At 35.8% G+C, this 26,254-nt stretch overlaps 1 protein-coding gene across 2 annotated transcripts in view; it reads right to left on the reverse strand.

Annotated features, from left to right (window-relative positions):
* Nucleotides 1–26,254, reverse strand: part of LOC137393483 (FERM domain-containing protein 5-like) — a 46,437-nt gene that overhangs the window by 2,005 nt on the left and 18,178 nt on the right. For both annotated transcript variants that reach the window (XM_068080057.1, XM_068080058.1), the window contains 7 exons: nucleotides 19,138–19,258; nucleotides 15,202–15,289; nucleotides 7,015–7,103; nucleotides 6,198–6,270; nucleotides 4,977–5,146; nucleotides 2,060–2,226; nucleotides 1,306–1,455 (listed from right to left, as the gene is read on the reverse strand). In XM_068080057.1, the coding sequence (XP_067936158.1) occupies nucleotides 1,306–1,455; nucleotides 2,060–2,226; nucleotides 4,977–5,146; nucleotides 6,198–6,270; nucleotides 7,015–7,103; nucleotides 15,202–15,289; nucleotides 19,138–19,258 (858 nt within the window). The remainder of the gene's footprint in view (nucleotides 1–1,305; nucleotides 1,456–2,059; nucleotides 2,227–4,976; nucleotides 5,147–6,197; nucleotides 6,271–7,014; nucleotides 7,104–15,201; nucleotides 15,290–19,137; nucleotides 19,259–26,254) is intronic.

Here is a 26,254-nt window from a genome sequence, read left to right on the forward strand (position 1 = left end):
TACGACCTCCAGCGACCAACGCTTATTGATATAAAAAGCATTATTAAGTGGTTTTTCCGACAGTTTTCGTTGCAAAATGTGTGACATGAAAGCATTGAGGTATGAAATGTAAGATAATGTACTCAGAAGAAGCATTATTTTATTTTGCAAATTCATTTTCTTGTCATCTGCGAAGTTGAATTCACTCTGCCGATGGTACCAATGTAACAGCAACACCGTATCACCTGGTGTCCCTATTACATCGGCAACCTGTATTAAGGATAACTAACCTAAATAATTGGAATCAAAAGATATAAACATGTATGATAACTGTTATTTTATGTTGGAAGTAACATTACTTCAAATTAATGACATAGTGCTATCATTTGGCAACATTACCAGTACAACCGGGAAATGGTGTCCCCTTGTGTCTCTGTTACATCGGCAACTTGTATGTATGGTAAGACAGGCAATTGTTTTTTGTAAAGTATATTGTTTGTACTCAATAGTTAACTGTTCTTATGGCATTGTAACCTTATTACTCAAGTATTAAAGCAGGTGAAAGATCACTAAGCTTGTGTCTTTTTGTTTGATAAAAAGGTATGATATGCTGTCCCCTGTTACATCGGTCACCTGTCTCTGACCTGTTGTAGAAACACCAGTATACTGTGAAAGTTAAAAAACAAAACAGCAAATAACTGCTTTGTTTACAAAATTTGAATAGTTAGGCTTCGTAAAAGTAATGCTGAATCTAGTGTAGGGGTGATTTGAGATTTTGACCTCTATGTCACACTTTGTGGGTGAGCTCTATGGAAAAACCCATATACAAGTCAGGATACACAAGTATACAATCTGGGATATAAGTGTACACAAGGACGAATGCACATGAATACTAACTAGGATATAAATAAAAACAAGCTAAGATGTATATGTATGTATACAGAGTTAAATATACATGCATACAAGCCAAAATATATGTTTACACGGTCTAGGGTTTAAATGTATACAATCTAAGATATACGCGTAGACACCCTAGGATACATGTATATAAGCATGGATATATGTTTATACAATTAAGGATATACATGCAAACTGTAAACAAGCTAGGCACACGCATGCGTACTGGCAATGATAGAGGACACAACATGAGCCATACATGTATGCTAGATCTGTTGCATACATGACTTAAAATTTAAATGTAATCTACAGCCAGAATAGAAAACAATAACAGTTATTCATGGCATATGATGTAGACTTGCTCTCAAACTTATGTACACACAGAAGTAAGTGCAGAAAACTGCAATAAGGTCAACAACTAGAACAGACCTGCAGATTCTACCGATTCACCCAATACTTCTCCATTTGGCTCTGATTTTATTTCATCCTCAGAAACAGCATTTTCTTGCTGCGATGCAAGCGCTGCGTTGTCTTCGTCTATGCCGTTGAGGCTGTCCTCACTGAAGCTGATAGGAAGAGCTAAAACATTGAAAATCACCAGAAACTGTGTAATAGGAAAATAATTGAAATGTTTTTCAATGTCTATGACATACTACTTTGTGCAAGAAAACTCGCTACATGCCACGGTAAATCGAGCACAGCAATCAAGCACCAAGTGAGACACGCCCATCAATCAATACCAAGTGATAAATGCGCTGTGATGAGGACTTTGAGCTAAAATATACCAACTATACCACCATCAAGTAAAGATTAAAATAAATGTAATTTATAGTGTTTAACAGTTGACAAACAATTTATGTACAAAAACAATGTGATCACTTAGAGGGTACATGAGCTTATCGAGAAAGCGCATTTATATGCTTTGCACTACAATTATATTACACACCAGCTGGAAGAGACAAGAATAGTGTGCGTGATCATCACCCAGGAAACGAAGGCGTCATCTTTGCTAACAAAATAAGCTAAAATATATACTTTTCATTTTGATGTTTCACAATTACGCTGGTTGAGATCTATCAAAAAGACTGCCAGAAGTGTGTAACTTAATTAAACATGTTAAAGATGATCATAAAACTGATACCAAGGTAGAATTATCAGAACTATTGAATATTACTCATCATACATTTACTGTGAGGCACGGATCCAAGAGAGCCACGCTTCAATAGGGTCCGTTTAGAGGACCGGATGCTTTGACTACGGTTCAGGGAAAGAGACGATGCTCGTACAAAATCTGGAGCCAGTCGGCGTATCTGGCTGCTGTCATCGACTACCTCGTCATAGCAATGGCCGCTGAAATGTACAGACTATAAGATTGAATCTGCTGCCACCACATTGCACTAGGTAGTAATAAAATAGTTCCTCTCCAAGGCATTTCTCATCTCTTAACAGCTCCTGCCCTCCTTGCAGAGGCACGAGACCGCCAAGTATAACACCTAGCCGTTGGCGATTATTCACTTGTGTGTAAAATTCGCAGTCTACCGAGTGTACCAGCGGACAAATTTTTTTATCTCTTCGTAAATTGTATCAGAATGTTCACAAATAGAGTTATTCAAATTATCACCTTCTGCAAATAGATTGGTCAATAATGTTCGACCACAGTCCATTGAACATTTTCTACGATCAACTTTCATCATGAGTAGAGAGAAACAATAAAGTTTTGAAATTTTTGAATTTTAAATGACTTTTGTTGCAAAAGGAACATATCAATAAGGACTCTTCTGACAAAAACATAGCTTACTAAAGCGAGTGTGTATTTGATATTTGCTAACTTTACAATGTTTGAGAGCTGAGTACATCGCGGTGGAAATCATGCATAATCTGCAGTGATCTCCACCATCTCTCAAATATGCATACCACGCATACATGATATACATGTTCCTAATTCGTACAGCCATTACAGATAGTTACGGCCATTTAAACCACATATATGCTAGTCAGGGCCATAAAAGGGTCAGTCGAGTGCATTCAGGTTCAAAGCTGATCTTCGGTTCGTATTGATGATCCTTATAAATTTCTATGCTTAAAAATTAATGTTGTTTTCAATATTCTGATCTTTTAAAAATGAAGACTGGCTTCCCTAATGAGAAGGCCTGGCTACACACATTGACGAGATGTATCGACAACACGTAGTGTAGCTATTTGCTATAGCTAGACCCACCAACGCTACTAAAGGATGAGTCAAAATTTACAAATAGATTGACCATTGAGAAGTGAGTTCAGTCGTGTGACGATTATGACCTCCTTGCTAGATATTTGGTAGCGATACTGAAGCATTGTCAGGAAATTTGTATTGTAACATGTATATATAGATTCGTACAACTCGTGATTTATGATAGCAATATGTTTATGCAGCTATTTGTATTGCTTCATTTTTCTCAAAGAAAAGCGGTACACACTAACAATGAAAACAACAAGGTATAAAAATACTTTGAATTAATTAAATTACCGCAAATCCTCGTGTATAAGCTGGCACCATGTAGAGGCCCTAAACTTTAACATCCTAAACTTAAAAGGTTGTTTTTAGTTACAGGTATACAGCGTGTATAAGCAGCACCCGCCATTTTCCATTCATTTAACACACATAATTTAACATAACCATATGAGTCATTCTCCAAGTCTGTCTCTGTATGCTGTCACATGCAGGCATTCGCTGACGAGGTTGCAATCACCAATGAGTGCTCTCACACTCGCGGAGAAAGTTTTATGCTTTCAGCAAGCCAGAGTAAACAAATACTAAATCAACAAGCGCATTTTATAACCCGTGTCGTCGAAAAGATAAAATATGACACAGCAATTAAAATAAAAGTTGCAAATGTAGCTTTAAAAACTACAGACGGAAATGCTGGTGCAGTTTTTGGCATTAATAAAAAGCAACACAACGATGGTATCAAGTGCTGGAGATGTTACACGACAGTGGCTACAACTAATAACCTCATTACATGAGTATAAGCACTGGGTATTTTCTATCATCTGATTATTCAATAAATTATTGTTAGCATTTGCACATTCTAAAAGGTGCCTCAACCAAAGCGTAGTGAGATTTTATGAATATAATTTCTAGTCTGCGTGTTTAAGCGGTATCCAAAATTTTAAACAAAATTTTAGCTTCACAAATGTGGCTTATATTTGATGATTTATAGTAAACTATGTACAAAAGGTTTAACACATCTAATTAAAAAACAATTATCCCAAGTGTTTAAAAAAGTCCATTTATGTTAGTGGATTTCATACATACTGTATATGTTATAAATGAGAATATTGTTGTCCACATGTAAATAGTTGCTTGTATGGATTCCTTTTGTCACCATCATTCGAAAGCCAATTTAGGACACAACTAGTATGCTGTGGAGACAAAATATTGAATCTACTAATTATAATCAACTATTTCAACCAATCACAGATGCGTTAGTGATTGGTTGGTTAGTCCAGGTGTTTCTAGTGCTGGAAGGTGTGGAAGACATGTATTGAAGCACATCCAAGTCTCACACTGCGATTAGGTTCGTCAGCAAATCAAAAAATAACTGTATTCTATGCATTGATAGCCTGTGCGCCATGAATGTATAACCTTACTCCTTGTACTAGACTTTTCAGGTTACTAAATATACAAAGAACAGAGCTTTCATACTAAAAAACTATGATTAGTTTAATCAGGCAGGTTCGTTGAGTGACATTTATATTTTATTCTCAAAAAATTAGACTACAAAATAAATAATGTTTATCACCGGAGGCAAAACATCTGCAGAAACATTATCTCTAGTCGGAAAACTAAAGAACCTAAGGAACTGAGTTCATGAAGCATGTGTAAGGGCTAGAGGAGCTCATCTGGGGCTAACAGATATAATTTGGGTACATCTCTATCAACATAAGCAAACATCGTCATTTCGAAATGTAAACGCAAATGAAGTAATTTGTTGGTGTGTAGCCAGACACTAGCCCACGAAGGAAATGTAACCTGAGGTTCACAGAAGATGTTCGTACAACCTGTAGGGAGACACTTGAAAACATCAGTAGCGCTGTCAGAAACTCATAGCGACTCTCACCTGAACTTAAACTTGTTGGATCTCCTGAAAAGGCCCCCCGAACGCACAGACTTTGCCTGTTCATGAGAGTGGAGTGTAAAGAAAGCTTGCTGGTCCAAAATACACATCCAGAGGGAGAGAGCTGCTTGTTCATCACTGCATTTAAACTTGTTCACCTGCTTCCGAGACTTCTAGAGACAAAGTGAACAGAAAGTAGTACTTCTCAATTGAAACGCTACGAACCAGCCATGGAGACCGTCTAACCTGCTCATGGCAAATACTGAGCCATTTAACAAGGTAGGAATCTGAATATGTACATGTAAGAGCACCAGCATCACGCTGCTACTAAACGTGCATGTAGGCTGTTGAACTTATAACTGAAGTGTTAATCGTCGATTATCTACACGTTAAAAGGCTGGTTCACACTATATCGACATATGACGGCATTTTCCTTTCAGCAGCCAATGTCGATTATATGAACCATAAACCGATGGTTATGCAATGCGGACACGTCGGGAAAGTTTATAGCTGTCAAACTTTCCCGATATTTCGCTGAGCGTCGACGACCGCCTGTACAATAAGAATCATTTCGGTGATAGTAATTTGTGGTCGCTGATATCGTGATTTATTTATTTCCGTTTATTAGTCGCTGCGGGACTAGTATTTGATTCAAGCGTGTGAAGCCAAAACGTTTTTTCGCAAAAAATGAGAACACTACATCACGGAGTATTTGCTGATACAAACGCGGATGGGTTTGCGATAGTGTGAACACCGTTATCATCGACGATCAACGAAGTATTGCGGCATCAACGCCGAGATCCGGCGATATATAGTGTGAACCAGCCTTTAAAGTGACACTGCGTGATTTCTAGTAAAGATCACCACTGAGTATCGACCGATGGTTGTCCTTCAAGTACCACAATGATTGGCCATGTAATGGCAGTTGCTATGCAGAATGTTTGGATGTACATGTAATAACCATTACACAATTAGATTTTGTTATAAACAAAATATATTACTAAATCTAACCTCATTAGTATTCAATATGAACAAAAAAGCAATTTAAGAGCTAATGCTGTTATTATACATGGAAATAACGAACAAGGAAATACTAAAACTAAAAACTATGTAGAAAGCAAAATTGTAAGGCCACTCATATCATATTAATCGATATGGAGTCAGGAACAAAACAGATAATTGGTACTTTATCCGATATGCCTGATGACGGCATGAAACACCAACCTCATCCCCGTCAGACTCTACTGATGATATGCTCACTGACTTGCCATCTATGTTGCACTTGGTAATGTTTTCCCTGCAAACAAATGTTATAAGTCCTTTAGCATACTCTCTCTGCATAGCAGACAGACGGGAACTTGTGACTGATGAATGTTATTTATGAATCTGAGGCTCGTTTATAAACCTAAGAATAAGAATAATAAGAAAGCTAGACTAAACTTAGGGTTTGTGTTGAGAAGACAAAAAGCATTTATTAGGTTGAATTAACTCAAAATACTCAGAGGCCAGATGTTTATGCAGTAACAAAAATGCTTTAATATGACCTTCAATCTACCGAAGTGAACAGCCCTGAGTAGATACATGAAATGGATTAAAAAAAGAAAGACTGAGTGCAAAGTGCCTCTCAACTACAATATTGCTGTAAGTAAGTTACTATTTGGTACCATGACGCTATTATTCAGCTGCGATCCTTGTCATAATTGAGTGACCAGAAAACAAAGCTATATTAAGACAAGTACACATTCTGTGAAAAATGGATTTCTTAGCACGAAAATTGATAGTTCATATCAGGTCTAATTTTTTTAGCCTTCTAACTAATATTGAAAAATAGGTTAGGGTATATGTACTTGTATTACTACTGGGGCGCAACCATGAGAATTATTGATTAGGAGTTACGCCTCCTTGTATCAACGGAAGACAACTCCTGTTTATAATGCAATATCGTAAAAAAGCTTTCAAGATGTAAAATAATATAGAACGTCATTCTGTAGTACATCAAAGCCAAACAAAGTATAGGTGTTAGTAGGTTAACAACACTTACCATTCAATCAATTGCACCCTTTTAAATGATTGGAACAGAGCCACACCTTTGTGATTGGCGCCAATATGCAGTTGTTGACCTTGTCTATCCTGTCAGAAACAGTCAAACAATTCTGATTATCTTGTACGCATGCAACGTGTTATCACTGTATAGGATTAAGAGTGACACGTTCAAATGAAAAACTAAAACTATCAATCCTTGGACAGACCAAAAGCTACCCAAGCATAGCTAACCACAGTTAATAATATTACTTCCGTGAAAGGCACAAAACAGAATTTGAAGATCTGTGAATATAAATGGCAAGAAACGCACAATTTAACAATTTATGGCCATTTTCTTGCGCAAGCATAAAGACTTGTTATCAAAAGATCTTCAAACTCATTTTGACAATATTTGTAGCTGTTTTGATGTCTAGTACTACCCAATGAAACTATCATCTATCAAAATTGTATTTGAAAAACCATTACAGCTATAAAAAGCAATTAGGCTTCAGAATTGCATGATGACATTTAATTATTCAAAATATTTCTCTTTCTCGCTATATATAAATATATATATATATATATATATATATATATATGAAATAATGCAGTTACATAAAATGGTTATACAGTGTCATATAGTCCCATACAGAGTCATATAGTCCCATACAGAGTCATATAGTCACATAAAGAGTCCTATACAGAGTCATATAGTCACATACAGAGTCATATAGTCACATACAGAGTACTATACAGAGTCATATAGTCACATACAGAGTCCTATAGAGTCATATAGTCCCATACAGAGTCATATAGTCACATACAGAGTCCTATACAGAGTCATATGGTCACATATAGAGTCCTATACAGAGTTATATAGTCCTATACAGAGTCATATAGTCACATACAGAGTCCTATAGAGTCATATAGTCCCATACAGAGTCATATAGTCACATACAGAGTCCTATACAGAGTCATATAGTCACATACAGAGTCCTATACAGAGTCATATAGTCCCATACAGAGTCATATAGTCACATACAGAGTCATGTGACTACCCTGAGTCATATAGACTTAGTTACATGTACTCGTACAGCTACAGAGAGTTGTACACTTACATAAAGCCAAACTATTATACTTCATTTTAGTGATTATTTTAGCGTCATATTTTAAATTTGTTCTAAAAAGGGAGCCAAAAAGTTTACAAAACAGAATCTATATCTGATTGGCTTCTATTATTCACAGTAGGCTTCTACCAGGCCCAATGACTAGTGTTAAAGTGCGCTCCATGAAAAATTCATGTAACTACAAATTTAGCTATTCTCCATCTAAACTACATGTATGATGTTACCTTATACCTAAATACTTAAGTATACCAAGAGCAGTTTTTAAACAAGATGTGGTCTCACTGATAATTGGTATTTTGTCAGAGAGGCTTTCATGGCAACCTTTTCGAAAAATACATAACTTCATGCTTTACATGTAGAATGATACTGAAATATAGTCAGAGATTAGACTAAAGTTAAAAGAGGGAGTATTTTGCCTGATTATTTTTCAATCGTTCAGTAAATCTAATAGTACCATCAGACTTTGCGACTTTGTGATGACTTGATTAACAGGAAATGACAAGCTTGGAAATGACTAGCTAGGTATGAAGCCTACTCAAAGCTAACACAATGCCCTCTTATAATACTGTACACGATCGATAGTTGAAGACACTTGCTCTACATAAATGTTGACTAGATGCATTCATATCCAACAACACTTTTATCAGTAGCACCTTTCTGATGGTTCTTTCAAAATTTATACTTTGTGAGCTTATCGAGTTTAATAGTCTTTCTGAACCAGAGCACAGAGATACAAGCTCTATATGTCAATATATATATATACATCTTTACTATAATGAGATCCACGTGTCACCGTAATTGGAGGTTGGGAAAAAGATTGCATTAGACCGGATTCAAACTTCCAACTTTCATCATGGCATAGCAACACTAACAACTGGACTAATCGACTGCCTCACGGTATTCCAGAATAATTGTATGCATAGTTATTATACCTGATGATCTTTCTAGTGTTGAAATAATTTTCGGCGCACTAAATGGCCAGGGTACGAAAGAATATTGTTTTTACACAGACTATAACTCAATAATTTTTTATAAAGGAAATAGAAAATACCCTGTAATAATCTATTCAAGCCTACATACAGTAATATCAAGTTGCACATCGATGATAATCTTGTACGACAGCGGAAGTTCAAAAGGCAGCACTCATGCTTAAATCTATTTTGGTGAATGTACTTTATCAGCGTAAAGATGAAATTTTACGCCAGGAAATGTGTGAGAGTCTGCGCAGGTGATTTTTGTTTAAGTGTATGGCAAGTCTAGTTTATAGGTACACTAGCGGAATTCCCGGCGTTGCACGGGTATTAAAAATCAGCTTACAAACAGTGACAGGTAATGTAGTTGCTGCCACTTGCCATTAGCCTGCCCAAATAACCAATGGCTAATTTGAGTAAGCTAGTAATTTGAGTAACTTACAAATGGGGAATGAGAGGTTTCGAGATCAAATCTTCTGCGATACGGAATCTTCATTCCAAAAGTTTAATAGCTCTATAGCTGGACAAACTGAATCACACGCAAACTTTGTTGGTGACCATTAGAACTGTATAAACTTATTAGTGACACAGAAGGAGTTACAAAAGCTTGAAAATTATACTGATTGTGAAAATGTCTACAAAATACTCGTTGGAACATCAGTAACACAAAATAATACTGTTTTTTATTTTAAGAGTTGTTCTACTCTGGCATCATAGGTGATGGAGTATATGACAATGCATCACACTTATGTCATGCTGAGACAAGTGCTTCATGTCACGAAAGTGGATGAATGCCAACTGATGATGCTACAAAGAAAGTTACCTACTGTTGAAGATGATGCAGTTAGCATACTTTGAGTGACTAGTGTGTGCCTGTACAGTGAGTCTGTGTACAAACATGTTCTAACATAATGGTATTTTATTTATACCACAAGAAACTAAAACATGTATTACTGGTAGTCTGGCAAATGTTTTAGAGTATTTACGGTTGGTTATACAATATTTACCATGTTTGTGATATGCCCTGTAGAGCATAGCAGGTTGCAGGAAATCTGATATATGACTAGCACTTGTGTGATCTAGAGCGATGAACTTAATGATCCATAACTTGATTACTAGCAAATCTGTAGAATTACACAGGTACGGTAATGGGAATAATGAAAATACGCCAAACATTAAAGGTAGGCAGACACTATGTAGGTTTAAACTAATTGGCTTTCGCCCGATGTGCATGACAGATGGTGAGTAGCTGGGAGATACAGAGCGGACAGAGCTACTGAGTGGGTAGATAATGCAGAGTGGACAGGACAGCCTTAGTAGAGAAGTTGTAGCAGCAATAGGAGATTGACACTACAGCTCCTGACTGAACTCTCTAACTTAGAGTCCAATTAGAGAATCTGCGGTTCTCTAATTGGACTCTGCATTGGTAATAAGCTTGTGTTTGAAGAACCGTGTTGATTGATGGACCATCACAGCAGTCTGCACCAGTACTATTACTCAGTACATTGACAACCTCTTATGTTATAAAGACATTTTAGTGTGCTTTCAATGGTCCCAACATCCAGGCAAGTGTGAGCGAGTCTCGCTCACCCCAACTTTCTCTACTTGCGTGAAATGAACATTGAGTGAAACTCGACAAGTGTCTAGCTCGCTGATTGGTCAATCTATAAAAAACCTTGTAGACTGCACCGCGACTAAAAAATAAGTTTTATCAAAAGGTTTATTGAAATGGTGAAAGAGTGACCAGTTTTGTACAATCTAACCATGTCTGACTACAGAGATACCTCCGCTAAACTACTATGCCTTATTTCATAAAAATGCTAAGAAATTGATAAAAGTTCACAAAAATAAATATAATTTTTTATATTTAGTAATTAGTAATATTTTACTACTTGATAATGTAATCGCTCATTATTATGGTATTGGACTCATTGAGCTCTTTTTCTTGAAAGTTGGCAGAAAGTAACGAGCTAAAGAAATTTTCATGTATTTATTTGCTGGAGCAAGCATGATGAGGTACATCAATGACTGGATGGTTTGGTTATTGATTGATATAAGTTATTACCTCGCCAGCAACTCACCTCAATTGTATTTAAATAAGTGTTTTTTCACCTTTTAACGAACTCTCGGTCCACAATAAAGTGCTACAACTCGCTAGTGCCATTTTACTTTTACTAACACAAGACATGAAATTGCATCACACGGGACCTACTAATATCGGTTTAACTAGATAAGCTCTACAAGTAGTCCTGGACACTTCAACCATTACAACAATGATTGTTAGATATGCTACTGCAACAAATAACATAGAATGGACCTCGTTGCATTGTTGATATACTGTCACTGAATGGAAACGTGATAGCACAGCTGTACACAATGAATTTATGAGTGCAAGCCTGAGGATTGCAAACAATTAAACCGCATTGGGTGTCAAATAAAGAAAGCACCTAGTCACGATTGTCAATGAGACCGTCCACACCTTTCACTATGCTGTGAGCCGTGCTAATTCTGTTAATCCTGTAGTCAAGCACATCTGAGAGACTGTATATTGCATTATATTATGTGAAGTCATTTGCAAGATGTGCGACTAATGATCTTAAACGATAACTGTCACGTACAACTTTTATCATATTTACTAGGTGAATCAGACAAGCTCATTCCAATTTTGTACTCAAAACAAAGATTAGTCCTATAACTTTCAGAGTAATGAAGGCTTTTTTTACAGCGTTTTAATATCGGTCTCAAAAACAACACGATCGGCACAACAAGCTCCGCCCATAAATACGTGATGTGACCTAGCTTTTTAGGAACAGCAGTTACGTAGGGATGTTTAGACCGATTTAGAATAATAGAGATGGGTGTTTTAAAATGTATTAATATTTAAATTTAGCCTTAAAAATAATATCAGCCTTTTCTGAAAGGTAGATAAGCTATTTAGCATTGCATATTTAAAAAAGCGCGATAACAACGCTAGCTTGTGATAAAACCGCGCTTTTTGAGCTCATTTTTCTCGGCGTCCATCCCATTTAAACATCATGTAACAAGCTACGAGCAATTTTAAATAGTTTATATACCTTTCATAAAAGACTGGGAATATTTTACAGGCTGGATTTAGATAATAATACGTTTTAAGACACCCATCTCTATTATTCTAAATCGGACTAAACATTCCTAACTTCCGTTCCTGAAAAAGCTAGGTTTCGTCACATATTTATGGGCGGAGCTTGTAATGCCGATTGTGTTGTTTTCGAAACGGATATTGAAACGCTTTAAAAAAGCCTAAATTACTTTGAAGGTTAGTGGACCAATCTTTATTTTGAGTACAAAATCGGAATCAGCGTGGCTGATTTACCTAGAAAATATGATCAACATTGTACGTGACAGTTATGGTTTAAGGCATGTCCAGCTGTAATAGCAATATTAACAAAACGAAAAACATCGATACGTGAGTTTTGCCTGGTTTTTGCTGGATATTGGTAAGCGTATTTCGAATACCAATACACCTGATCAACAAAACCAGGTTTTACTCACGCTGCGATTTTGTCTGAGTAAATCAAATCATGACTGTATTCTATGCAGTTAATGACTGTATTTTATCGCTTTATAGCCTGTGTTCCATGCATGTATAACCTTACTCTTTGTACTAAACTTTTAGGTTAGTAAATATACAATGAACACAGCTTTCATACTAATCGCTGTACTATACTGCCTGAATAGTTTTGTCAGCCAGGTTTGTTGAGTGACATCTATATTTGCCTCTCAGGAAATTAGATCACTGGAAGCAAAGCACCTGCAGAAACATCATCTCTATTTGGACGACTAAAGAGCCTAAAGAACTAAGTTAATGAAGTATATCTAAGGGATAGATAGGGCTCATCTGTGGCTAACAGATATAATCTAGGTGACAATTTGATACAGTAGTGCCAGGAGAGAATCTGTCATAGCAAAACGATAAAACTACATCATGGTGATCATCTACAGGTAATAAGACATGGTGACCCACCTACAGGTAATAAGACATGGTGACCCACCTACAGGTAATAAGGCTTGGTGACCCACCTACTGGTAATAAGACATGGTGACCCATCTACAGGTAATAAGACATGGTGACCCACCTACAGGTAATAAGGCTTGGTGACCCACCTACTAGTAATAAGACATGGTGACCCATCTACAGGTAACAAGACATAGTAACCCACCTACAGGTAATAAGACATGGTGGCCCACCTACAGGTAATAAGACATGGTGACCCACCTACAGGTAATAAGACATGGTGACCCATCTACAGGTAACAAGACATAGTAACCCACCTACAGGTAATAAGACATGGTGGCCCACCTACAGGTAATAAGACATGGTGACCCACCTACAGGTAATAAGGCATGGTGACCCACCTACAGGTAATAAGGCATGGTGCCTACCTACAGGTAATAAGAGATGGTGACCCATCTACAGGTAATAAGGCATGGTGACCCACCCACAGGTAGTAAGACAAGGTGACCCACCTACAAGTAAAAAGACATGGTAACCCACCTACAGGTAAGAAGACATGGTGACCCGCCTACTGGTAATAAGACAAGGTGACCCACCTAAGGGTAATAAGACATGGTGACCCACCTACAGGTAATAAGGCATAGTGACCCACCCACAGGTAATATGCCATGGTGACCCACCTACAGGTAATAAGACAAGGTGACCCACCTACAGGTAATAAGACATGGTGACCCACCCACAGGAAATAAGACAAAGTGGCTTATGTTGACTTGATTACCATATGTTTGCATAATTATATGCTTTTTATCTGCCTCAAACTCATCAGAAGGATGTATACATCCCTATGTGTGATTTCACAACCAATAATTAAAAGGTGTTTACTGTACTGAAATAATGAATTGCTCTTGTCATTTATTACACCTGGTTTTGATAACCTTCCGCTAGTTTACAGCTATAATGCAAGTTTTATTTTACGATGTGTAGGCCAGCGCATCTGGAGATGTAGACAATAAAAAGAAGAATCGTCTCCTCTTTTTGAGTTGACCCGCAATCAACCCTCATTCCATTATCTCTCCTATAAGAAACCGTAGTTGCATACAATACTATTAAGTGATGATATATTACAAAGACAATATTTTGACACGCTTTTCTTCGTTTTCAAGTCAGTTATGGTTCCATAAAATTGCTTTTCATAGAGTATACATACTTCTAGAGATAACATTATTTCAATTAAATCATGCAAAATCAAAAAATGCTGTTGCTAGTGAAATATCATTGCATGTATTTTTGTATATGTGATTCCTATAACCTTTGATACATGTAGGGATAAATTTTAATGCATTTGATACTTTCCTTTTAAATTCATGTTGAACTGTTAATGAGGAGTGCACAACTTTCAATCACAACTTTTCAACATTCTGAGCTGCCTTGTTTGCTACTAGAGGATATGTGCAGTTACTTATCATATTTGTATAGTCTAATCAGAATTATGTTTATAATATACCCACTGAAAGAAGGTGCTGAGGGAAGATGCAGATATTATGGTTATAACCAGCATATAAAACACATAGTAGGAAGTATTCAAACACTTTAGCAAGCTCGTCATTCAAGTACCCCCTGGACTACTTGGCAAACTATTTCTTATCATTGTATAAACGAAACGTTAGACAGTGAGGTATGTTTATAACTTTATACAGTGTGTTATGGCTATACTCTAGCTATGGCCTTGACATCTTAATGAGTAGTTTTACAAACTAGTATTATTTAGTGATGGGTCAGATGAAGCAAGATGGCTACACGGAGTAGAACTGTTACAAAGAACCATCTAATTGACGTATAGGTAGTTCACAGAGTCATATAGTTGTCATATAGTCATATAGTTGTCATATAGTCATATAGTCGCCATATAGTCATATAGTTGTCATATAGTCATATAGTTGTCATATAGTCATATAGTTGTCATATAGTTGTTATATAGTCGCCGTATAGTAATATAGTCGTCATATAGTCATATTGCTGTCATATATAGTAAATAAGTAGTAAGGTGACAACTGCGATGATGCAATGCTGTCAGACAAGGAAATGATATTGAGGGAAGCATATGAGAGGCCTACCTTGACACTCTGCTGATCAATACCATATGAGTCGAGGGACCTGACCAGTTCAATGAACCGGCTCTCAGCTTCGGCTGGGGACAGACCACTGCAAACACAAGCATCTTACGATAGACTATAAATAATTATGACTATAATAAATATTCGTTTATCTTCTGAGATACGTTCTGTAGTCCTATGGGAAAATCCGTGACTAATTATTCATATTGGTTCGCACTATCAGGATATCGCTATCCAGATAGAGAGGGAGTTTTAATACTCAATAGTTAGCAGTAATTCCATGTAAAGTTTATTGGTCAAGAATTTTAGAATTAGGAATTGTCTGCACTACACACTAATATTTACTTTCTTCGTGGTCACCGAGACTGTGCTTCTACAAATGTCACATTTTGATTTTAGCAAACTACTCCCAATGTCAACAAAGTCCGAGATCTACCAATAAGTCCAATATTATTATAGCCTTGCCCTTTTAATCAATTGTTTTGGACAAGAATATTCCATTGCATTAAGCGATAAAACCTCTAGAATCATCTTTCAAAGTCTACTACCTGTGTAACTCTTGGCTTTTTATTTGTTAAATCAGCCCAAACATCCTGATGCAACCAACCAATAGAAATGAAGTAGTAGAGGCTTTCTTTGCCTCTAAGCCATACAGCGGGCAGGACACCTGCCAAGTACATGTTATTAAACATGTTCTATGTTGATGAACTAGTTAATTGCACTCAAGACGAATTTGATTGGCGAGAAGGCCCTTGTGCAGGGGCACATAACTACTCTATTCCTGTGTTGATATTTTCTTATGAATAGAAATAAGTGGTAAATCTCCTTTACACACCTTCAAAAAAGCGTGACAGCAGTACAACCTACATATTTTATAAACATGTTGATGGACCAGATGACTGTACTTTAACTAAGATCAGTTGTCGCACTCCATAATCATTTAGCTGCTTGAAGAAAGGCAGGTGAATGACAAACGCTTTGCTGAAGTTTTAGAACTGACTATCCGATAAACTTTAGACATTAATGCTCTGGGAAATGCATTATAACTGTAACGTTTTTCATTATCCCCCAGCCTTCCCCAAAGTTTAATTAAAATAGCCTACTACTTGTCAAGGCAACCAACCTTATCAGTTATCAATAATACAATTACGGGTGCCTTGTCATCCACCCTAACTCTATAGACACAGGATTGGTAAGGAATTCAACTACATGGTGTGCTACTGTCAGTCAATACTAGTAATATTGTGTTACTACTGTGACAGCTAAAAGGTCAGCAATGGTTTACACTAGTTGAATAATCAGGGAGGAGGAATGGGTTGGTTTAATCCGTAAAGTATACGGCAGCGAGCAAATTAAACTGCCTAGTCATCAGCACAAAGGACTGACAAAGAGAAGCGAATCTATTATTGGTTTAGGTATAAATCCAAACATAAAGTAGTTGTTACTATGATTATATAGTTGTTAGTATAAAATGTGCCTGTCATACTTTCCTGATTCCTGCAAGCATTAAGTATGGCATGTGATGGTGGATAGCAGTCGTATAACTTATGTGTTTTTGTATGGTTAGTTAAACCTACGGGCACACAGGCAACAACTGGGCACACAGGCAACAACTTCCGGCCCTCACTTCTTTTACAAACAACCATTAACACATATTGGCTAATTCATACCTGGTTAGCCGCTAATCTATGGTAGAACATATTCTGTTCATGATAACACAGACATATTTTATAAATGTTAGCACGCTCTACAACAACTTTATATAACTTAATTCAAATACGGATTAAAATAGCCAAGTCTATCTATTTATATTTTCTATCAAATCGATGGCAGGTACTACCAATTTCCTTTGATGTAATATTTATGATTACAGGCAGTCAATTACAAGCTATCCTTATACTGAACTCAAGTACTCTTCATCCGTCTCTCCGTATAGATACCGCAACTGCTGAAAACCATTGACATACTTAGATCACTGGGTACTAGCGGACCTCTATTATCCAGATAACACATACAGTAGACGCTCCTATAACATATACCTGCTACATAAATTCCAGGCAACATAAAACATTAATGTTAAGTTTTTGCTTCCTACTACCCTAGGACACTTATATTTGGCTAGTATTTAGTTTCGTGAGTAGCATACAAAGTAAAATTTCGCTGCAACTTAATTTTGCAGCTCTGATGAGTGCGAAAACATAGCGATGTGAAAATAAATGCTGTGGAACAAACATAATTAGATTCCTCAGGTTCAGTTCACCGATAAGAAAAAAATTTCAATTTGGGACTAGTTTGTAATTGTGAACCGCAGGTAGAATGGTGTGGGCGAGGTCAATAATGCAATTTGATTGTTTGCTGCCATTTGTTTCTTGGACTATCAATGAATAATGCTATTTAATTTCGCAATTTCACTCGTTCGTTATGATAGTATAGTTTCGCACATGAAATTTTCACGTGAGGATGACTCAGCGAAAACGCGAAAGTTAGATGAGGCGAATACATTAGTGTCCTAGGGTATGTAAAAAATTCCATATAACCCAAAGTGTCAAGTCGGGCGAGTTTTCAAAATCGATTTGAATGTTATCTTATTTTGACGCACTTGCGGAAGAAAATTCGTCATCTGTTTAGCGTTATATCTATTATATCTAACTTTCGTGACATTCTAGTTCGCCGTCGTAGATCGTTAAACGTGTCGACAAAAAGGCGAATAGGACAGCTGCGCAGTTGTTCATAAATACAAAAGCGATCGATTGGTGCAGGTGTTACTGCGCCAGTCTACCAGTCTTTATGTCACGAGTTGGAATATCGTCAAAAACTATTTTAATCCTAACATTGACCCCTGGATAGTGCTAGACGACGACGAACAGGTAGAACTGCTTTTTACAGTAAAAAGATTTTGCTGTTTTGCCTTATTGTAGATGTACAAAATATTTGTTATTAGCTTCACTTTGCAGAATAGACTTTGCAATTTAGAAAAATAAGCAAATTGTCGTAAATGAATGTCGAAAATGCGCAGTCCCTATCAACTTGTAAATTTACCACAATCATGGTCTATAAAACCAGTGAAATTGATCATAAAAAGGAGGAAAGTTGTCGATATAAACTAATAATTCTGCAGTTATGGTACAGCCAGCAAATTAAAAGAGTTGAGTCAAATTTCTTCTTTTTGCATGGCCAAATGGGTGATTTTGGAAAGATCCTGGAATGGATTAGGCAATTTACATGCATTTAAGGTAAATGCATGTAAATTGTTCTTATAATGTAAATTCCCTATAATGTAAACGCTCCTGGAACGGATTATTTACGTTATAGGAGCGTCTACTGTATTTTAAAAATAATTTGCTATTGATAGCTGGCACCATGAAAATTCCATCTTGATAAGACACTACCTCAACTTTGAGCCATCTATATATTTTATATATATATATATATATATATATATATATATATATATAAGAAAGCAATGATAATTTAAAGTCCACATGGTTTAAACCAGACTAGCTGGTACCCTGTATCACCAAGGCTGCGCTTGGATCAATGCGAAGATGATGTGACAATAAAAACCTATTTTTTATTACGTTAGTTTCTTACATATCATTTAGATTTTTACAGTTTTATAAAATGCATTTGTTTAAATTCTATATGTAATTACCAAACACATTTATTGTTCAGGTTTTGAGCTATGAAACGAATTAAATGAAACACAGTGTATTTTTATAAGAATTGTTGTTTCGACATATGATGGCTTTTACATACGAAGCAAATGGATACAAACTGGATAAACTTCATTAATCGAGGTTTGATAGTACATGATTATTTTCTAACTATGTTATTAAGATAAGCAACTGTATTCACTATAAATCACCTGGATAAAATCCTATTATTTTAAACTTTCTTTTTTCAATTATCCAAAAAAGATAAGTAAATTATCCTCACCTGAGTTCTTTGTAAGAATTGATTATCTGATTCTCCATGGTAGACGCCATTTTGGGCAGGAGCTCAATGTCTTTGGTGAAACCTGTGTCAAGTTCAACGTCCTCAAAGTCTCCCAGCTCAGCTGTAAGAAAGTATTTACAGAACCTGAACCGAAGACATTCATCCTCTAAACAAGGCTATTCGAGAATTTTTAGAAATGAATGTCTACATAGCTAGTACTTGGAGTCGTCCATACTTAGCAAATTAATTGTTAAATAGCTGTGTGTGTGTGCGTGCGTGTGTATTTTATCTCATCAATTAGTAGAAATATAACATTAAGCAAAATGAAGATATAGTTATAATAATAATTAAGTTGAACAAAATAAATGCAATTAAGTTAAACAAAATAAATGCAAGCTTACTTCCTACTAGTTAAGGCATGATGAGACCGACATGTAGTACTGCAGCTAGTCAAGGCATTGGGCCCACAGGAATTGGTACACTCAAACAGCAGGTCTGGATTAATCTAGGGTTAACAAATGGCTTTTAAAGGTCGACTTGCAACAAAATTCACATTACAGTTATTTGGTATCAAAAGATTCCCCATGTCTTACTCTGCTGTGTTGCAGGTGCAAAATATGTGGAAATGTGATCACAAGCTCTTAAAAGCTCAAAAACGAAAAGCTGCGGTAGATTGGAATCAGTTTATTTCTCTGACGTATTCATTACATTTGGTAATTGTTTTGTCACATGATGTTTTCATGTGAACTGAAAGGCCAATAAAAGGCTCAATATAAAACTTCTCGTAGCACTAGTTTATGACCAACACTTCGGGTTTTACCAAAGACCTCGTATCAAATATAGATGCTCACTACTTTACAGTTTTGTTTCGGCTTAGTCTAATCGTCTAGTCGTAATCTGATCATGTGACCGATACTTAACGAATAATTTCTGCAGCATTTTTCTATTATCACACGTGACCAACAGACTCGTCATGTTTATCAGACAATGATATGTACTCCTTTGAGCTAAGGTTAAAAATTTAAACAAATTTTTAAGGTAGATTATAGGATATCAGTGCTGAATGTGACAGCAATACAATGACGATATAATAGACACGTAAGAACAATAGACATGGTTTTATTGAATGAGTGAAGTATATTTGTGAAGTATATTTGTGAAAATATTTCGACGAATGAGGTTGCGAGAAAATGTAAACAGAAGCTACCTTGTACAACTATGTCCCATTTGAGCCGTTTTAAAAAGAGATTCCAAACTACGGTGGTCTCGAAGGTGGCTGTGATTAACTGTTCGTTTTTTAGCTTTTAAAAGTTTGTAATTAATCACATTTCCACATATTTTGCACCTACAACACAGCAAAGTAAGACATAGTGAATCTTTTGATACCAAATAGCTGTAATGTGAATTTTGGTTGCAAGTCAACCTTTAACATTAACTCTAAAACTAGTAAATGCAGCAGTTTTGCGTAAGTCTATTGGAAGACTGTTCCATTGTGATGGTACTCTGTATTCGATTGTTTTTTGCCCTGAAGCAGTATAAAACAATGGTAAAGGTAGATTGGTTTCTAAAAATCTGGTGTTATAGTGTGAATCTTTCTTGGTTTCGTCATCACTTGAATAAAATTTTGAATGAGCTATCAAGAAGATTTTATACTGGTGAAGTTTATCAATAGGCAACACAAACAGCTGAACAAACAGAAACTGAGATGAAGTCAGTGGTGGTTTATTGAATATTATGCGTATTAGACGTTTTTGTGCCAGTATTTTTAAAAATAACAACATGGAGCATTTCCCCATGACTTTAGACAGTAACTAATTCTGTTTACCGATGTACAAGATGTTTTGTTTAAGATGTACAGTGTATATTTAAGCGGTTCAGCTGAGAGAATTCCAGTGGACATTTTTAGTTGAAAACTAATCTGAAATTTTTGTTTCATGACTGTTTTTTGAAAAACTACTTGTTAAGCAGTACTTAGAATATGCAACCTTTTACCATACGGTTCCATAGCAAGTATTTGAATTCAGTTGAGTCATTCACTCAAATCATTTACTCAAGTCAAGTCATTTACTCAAGTCAAGTCATTCGAACTGAAAGCAGCTCAAGCTCTGGGCATACACCAACTTTAGAGCAACTTTTGTACGTTTCTATTCTTTAAAGCATATAATTTCATCAAGTTGATGACCGAAGTTCTACTATGTTATGTAATAGTAATTATCCTAGGATAGCTATTAAAAGGAAGGTAGCCCTACAAAAGATAATTGCATCTGGTAGACTAATTACAATTCTTCAGCATTAGCATAGTGAGTTCTTTGCTAGGGTGTCCTGACCTCACACCTATGGGTTCGGCGTAAATTCTTGTTCAAATAAGACTTTCACTGTAAACTTCAAGCAAGATGATATAATTGAGTAATGTACACTGCGCGTATATCAATCACGTGTAGAAGACTGACTCTCTATATCTAAGAGTGCTTCTTTTATATAAAAACTTTGATGACAGGACTGATGTCAAAACATAAACATTGCCAAACACAACTTGGTATATGTGACACACAGCATTAGCCAAAAATATACATTTTATTTTTTAGACACAAATGACACGACGGCAGTTCACTGACAGAAGTATCATAAGATTGTTTTTTGAGAACAAACATTGAAGGCAGACGCAGGAAGAGATTGTTCATTTTAAACAGAGTTCATAGCAATGCATGTCAGCAATGACTGTCAGTATAAATAAATCCTAAACATTGCATAGCTTGTGTAAATGAATAGCTTTCCTGGAAATGTTATTGCATCGTTGCTATCACGAGATAATGGTTCTCAAATAAATGCCTAGCAGCAACCGCTAGGACTGACATAATCAGGTCAACACCGTTGAGTCATTGAGAATAAATTGTTCTTCCTTGAGATATATTCATACCTTACATCTTACCATATACTTTATAGTATAATCAACGCATCTGCTAGTAGACACTAAAGATGAACTTGCTCAACATTTGTGGTAGATTTTAGCGGAAAGTATCAGTATTCTTCTATGATTCGCGATTGTTTTTGATGTTTGAGGTGATCTGAATGTTACGGTGTTCCAAGATTATAATTGGCCAAACTTGATCACGATTAAAACGGTCAGATCAAGCAAAAGTGCTAATTGAGGTGACGTCTATAGTTGCAAAGAGACTGACAGAATAGAGACGCATAACGCTGCAACTTGAACCCAACAGCCGATATCACCTATCACAGCGATAACAACTAGTGATATCATTTGCATGAATTTTTTCCAAGCGTTTTACCCATGATCAAGTTTTGTCGATTTTAATATTGAAACATCCTGGCAGACAGATCACCTCAAACAGACAGATCACAGATCACCTCAAACATGAAAATAATCACAAATGATAGAAAAATACTGATACGTTCTGATAAAATCTACTAAAATTTGTGTATGCTAAACCTTAACAGTATATTGTTCAAATTAGGAATTTTTAACAAAATACGAACAATAATAGCATAAAGCAAAGATGTTCAGCACATCTCATAAGAGTTAAATATTTAATGTTTCATAAAATAGAAGTATTGCTCTGATTTATGCAAGTGAATCTGACAGTTCAAAAAGTCATATTTGAAATTTAAAGTCCTGGCAAATATAGATGTACATGAAATTAAATGCAACATTGATATAATAGAAAGGTACATCTGTGATGTTCTGATCATGGTTTTACTAGAAGTCACACAAAAATTCCGGTAAGTGCCAGTTTAAATTGTGAAGTGGTAAAAATAAACAAAGCGTCCCGGAGGAAATAAAATGACGTTTAGTTTTTGATGCAAGTATTAAATGTGAACGTATGTAATTGATATCAGAGATGTATGTAATAGATATCAGAGATGTATGTAATTGATATCAGAGATGTATGTAATTGATATCAGAGATGTATGTAATTGATATCAGGGATGTATGCAATTGATATCAGAGATGTATGTAATTGATATCAGAGATGTATGTAATTGATATCAGAGATGTATGTAATTGATATCAGAGATGTATGTAATTGATATCAGAGATGTATGTAATTGCTACCAGAGATGTATGTAATTGATATCAGAGATGTATGTAATTGATATCAGAGACGTATGTAATTGATATCAGAGATGTATGTAATTGATATCAGAGATGTATGTAATTGATATCAGAGATGTATGTAATTGATATCAGAGATGTATGTAATTGATATCAGAGATGTATGTAATTGATATCAGAGATGTATGTAATTGATATCAGAGATGTATGTAATTGATATCAGAGATGTATGTAATTGATATCAGAGATGTATGTAATTGATATCAGAGATGTATGTAATTGCTACCAGAGATGTATGTAATTGATATCAGAGACGTATGTAATTGATATCAGAGATGTATGTAATTGATATCAGAGATGTATGTAATTGATATCAGAGATGTATGTAATTGATATCAGAGATGTATGTAATTGATATCAGAGATGTATGTAATTGATATCAGAGATGTATGTAATTGCTACCAGAGATGTATGTAATTGATATCAGAGATGTATGTAATTGTACATGTATAGATTCATAATTAAGTTCATGATCAATTCCAGTTTGTAATTGTACATGTAATTTGTACATTGTACACAACTGTACACATTCATTATTCAATAGGGACAATTCTCTATTGATCACTTTCTATTACAGGTTCGTAAAGAACAACGAATATCAAAGTGGCGATCAAATAAATGTGGCGTTCAATTAGAGGTTTTGCGGTAGTTTGAACAGAATCATACCAAGATATAAAAATGCCCCAATACATCGTCAATCGCATAAAACTCTTCAGGTAACAGAGCCTATAGTCAGATATAGAGCAATAATGATAATAATTTGCTTTTGTCCTTGACCTGTGGTATGGCTTTCGAGCGAACCCACCAAACCAGTAACAAAAGTATTTTACAAAAAAAGCAACAACAGATAAACAGGAAGTCTTGGGAATGTTTTTGTAAGACTCCTGAACATTGCCAGCGTTCTATCCCAGTTAAAGTCTTGTGAACTACTATGTAGGTAAATAAGGGGACAGTACACTCTCCCCTTCAATGTTAGGGATCACTTCCTCATAGACTCAGTGAAGTACAATTATTCATGATCAGATACAATATAAATAACAGCTGAATGTGGTGTCATGGTGCCACGGATTGCTACAAAGGTCATTCCAGCTGGTTACTTCCAAGAAACCCCATGTAGTAAATGATTAATTATCAACTGAAATATTAGCCTACGCATCAGAGGACAGGGTTCTTTAAAAATGTAATGTGTGATAAGATAAGCCTGGAGAATAATACACCAGGAGAATTTTGGCTATATACTGTCATCCAAAAACTGGCTATGATATTTCTTCAGGCTATTGAATAAAACTATCGAATAAAGCTATATTATATATATATTAAATATAGCCATTCAATAGAGATAGTCAATAGAGGTATTCCAAAGAGGTATTAAATAGAACGAATTTCTATCTATCTCATTTAAATAAATAAAATGAGCAGCTAAGGAAGTGTTGAGCTTGTATGTTATAAAATCAAATACGTAATGACCTTCGAGAAATGGAACTATTGACTCGACCAATAAGGTTTTGAGTTCAATTTTCCAATCACACTACCAGAATGATAACCAACCTACATTGTTCAAACACATTTAGTGAAATATAAGGTTTAACTTTACTTTTCAAACACTTCTATCAAAAAAATATAAAAGTCAAGGCAATAACGTGTCATAACAGTTCAAGGTCACTTCAGGTGGCCTACGTAACGGGGCCAATTTAGTAGTGACGCAGAGACGTTAGGAATGTACATAAGCGTAGGCGCATGTAGATGTATATAGATAGCTACAGTAATATCAAGTAAGTTCAGGTAAATGCAAAACTAACAAAAGGAACTGCTTTCTTGCAGGAATTTTTCATTAAGAAAAATGTCAAATAGAGAGCGATTATACTTCGAAAAAGTGACAACAGCAGAGAGCTGAAGCGCACTGTCTAGACGCCGAGTGCATAAAAATATGGATTAAAGACAATCGGAGCGGTGAATGGCAAGGATATCTAATGTTTTTACTCGCACTACTCATTTTCAAGTGACACAAAATCAATAGACTCATCTAGTAGAGTGCTCAACTGTAATAGAGTAAGCATGTCTATGTAAACATCAACTGTTGACCACAACCCAGAGATACACACAGGAATCAATTTATCAACTAGTTTTTTGAGTACCTATAATACCAAATAAAACACAGCAAATGCCAAATAAGTTTTACTTCCTGAAAACAACCCCCTTAGATCTGATACAAATGAAACGGACAGGAAGTAATCAATCAGATATACTGTAATGACTCAATGACTAGTCGGAAAGTTAGCTACCGGGAACTGTTTTTGTATCGCACAAGCTATAGTGATAGTTTCTTTAATCATCGCTCTAACATGCAAGTCACGCGTATGCATTGCAAATGTTATACCACATAAATTAGAAGTCTGAGACCATACCTTCCTGTAAAATTAATGGTGTTCTCAGATTCCATATACATGTACATAGGGATTATGAATATAGGGTGTATGTATGGTACTCAGACATTGTATACATAGAGGTTATGAGTATAGGGTGTGTGTACGGTACTCAGACATTGTATACATAGAGGTTATGAGTATAGGGTGTGTGTATGGTACTCAGACATTGTATACATAGGGATTATGCATATAGGGTGTGTGTATGGTACTCAGACATCGTATACATAGGGGCTATGAGTATAGGGTGTGTGTATGGTTCTTAGATTCCATATACATAAGGATTATGAATATAGGGTGTGTGTATGGTACTCAGGCTCCATATACATAGGGATTACAAGTATAGGGTGTGTGTATATAGTACTAGTATGAGAAAGATAAAGACTTGATACTATTGTTACTGATTACAAGACCTTATCAGTATTCAGAGCACTACTTCAGGACACTTGAACCTCTATAATCTAACACACTAACTTGTCTGTTTCTCATATGCGTCTGTCTAAAACAGGAATAACCTAGACTTAGTGTAAAAACTAGATGGCAAGCCTGTGCTCTAAGCCAT

Source organism: Watersipora subatra, chromosome 4 (assembly GCF_963576615.1).
Source record: "Watersipora subatra chromosome 4, tzWatSuba1.1, whole genome shotgun sequence".
Lineage (NCBI taxonomy): Eukaryota > Metazoa > Bryozoa > Gymnolaemata > Cheilostomatida > Watersiporidae > Watersipora > Watersipora subatra.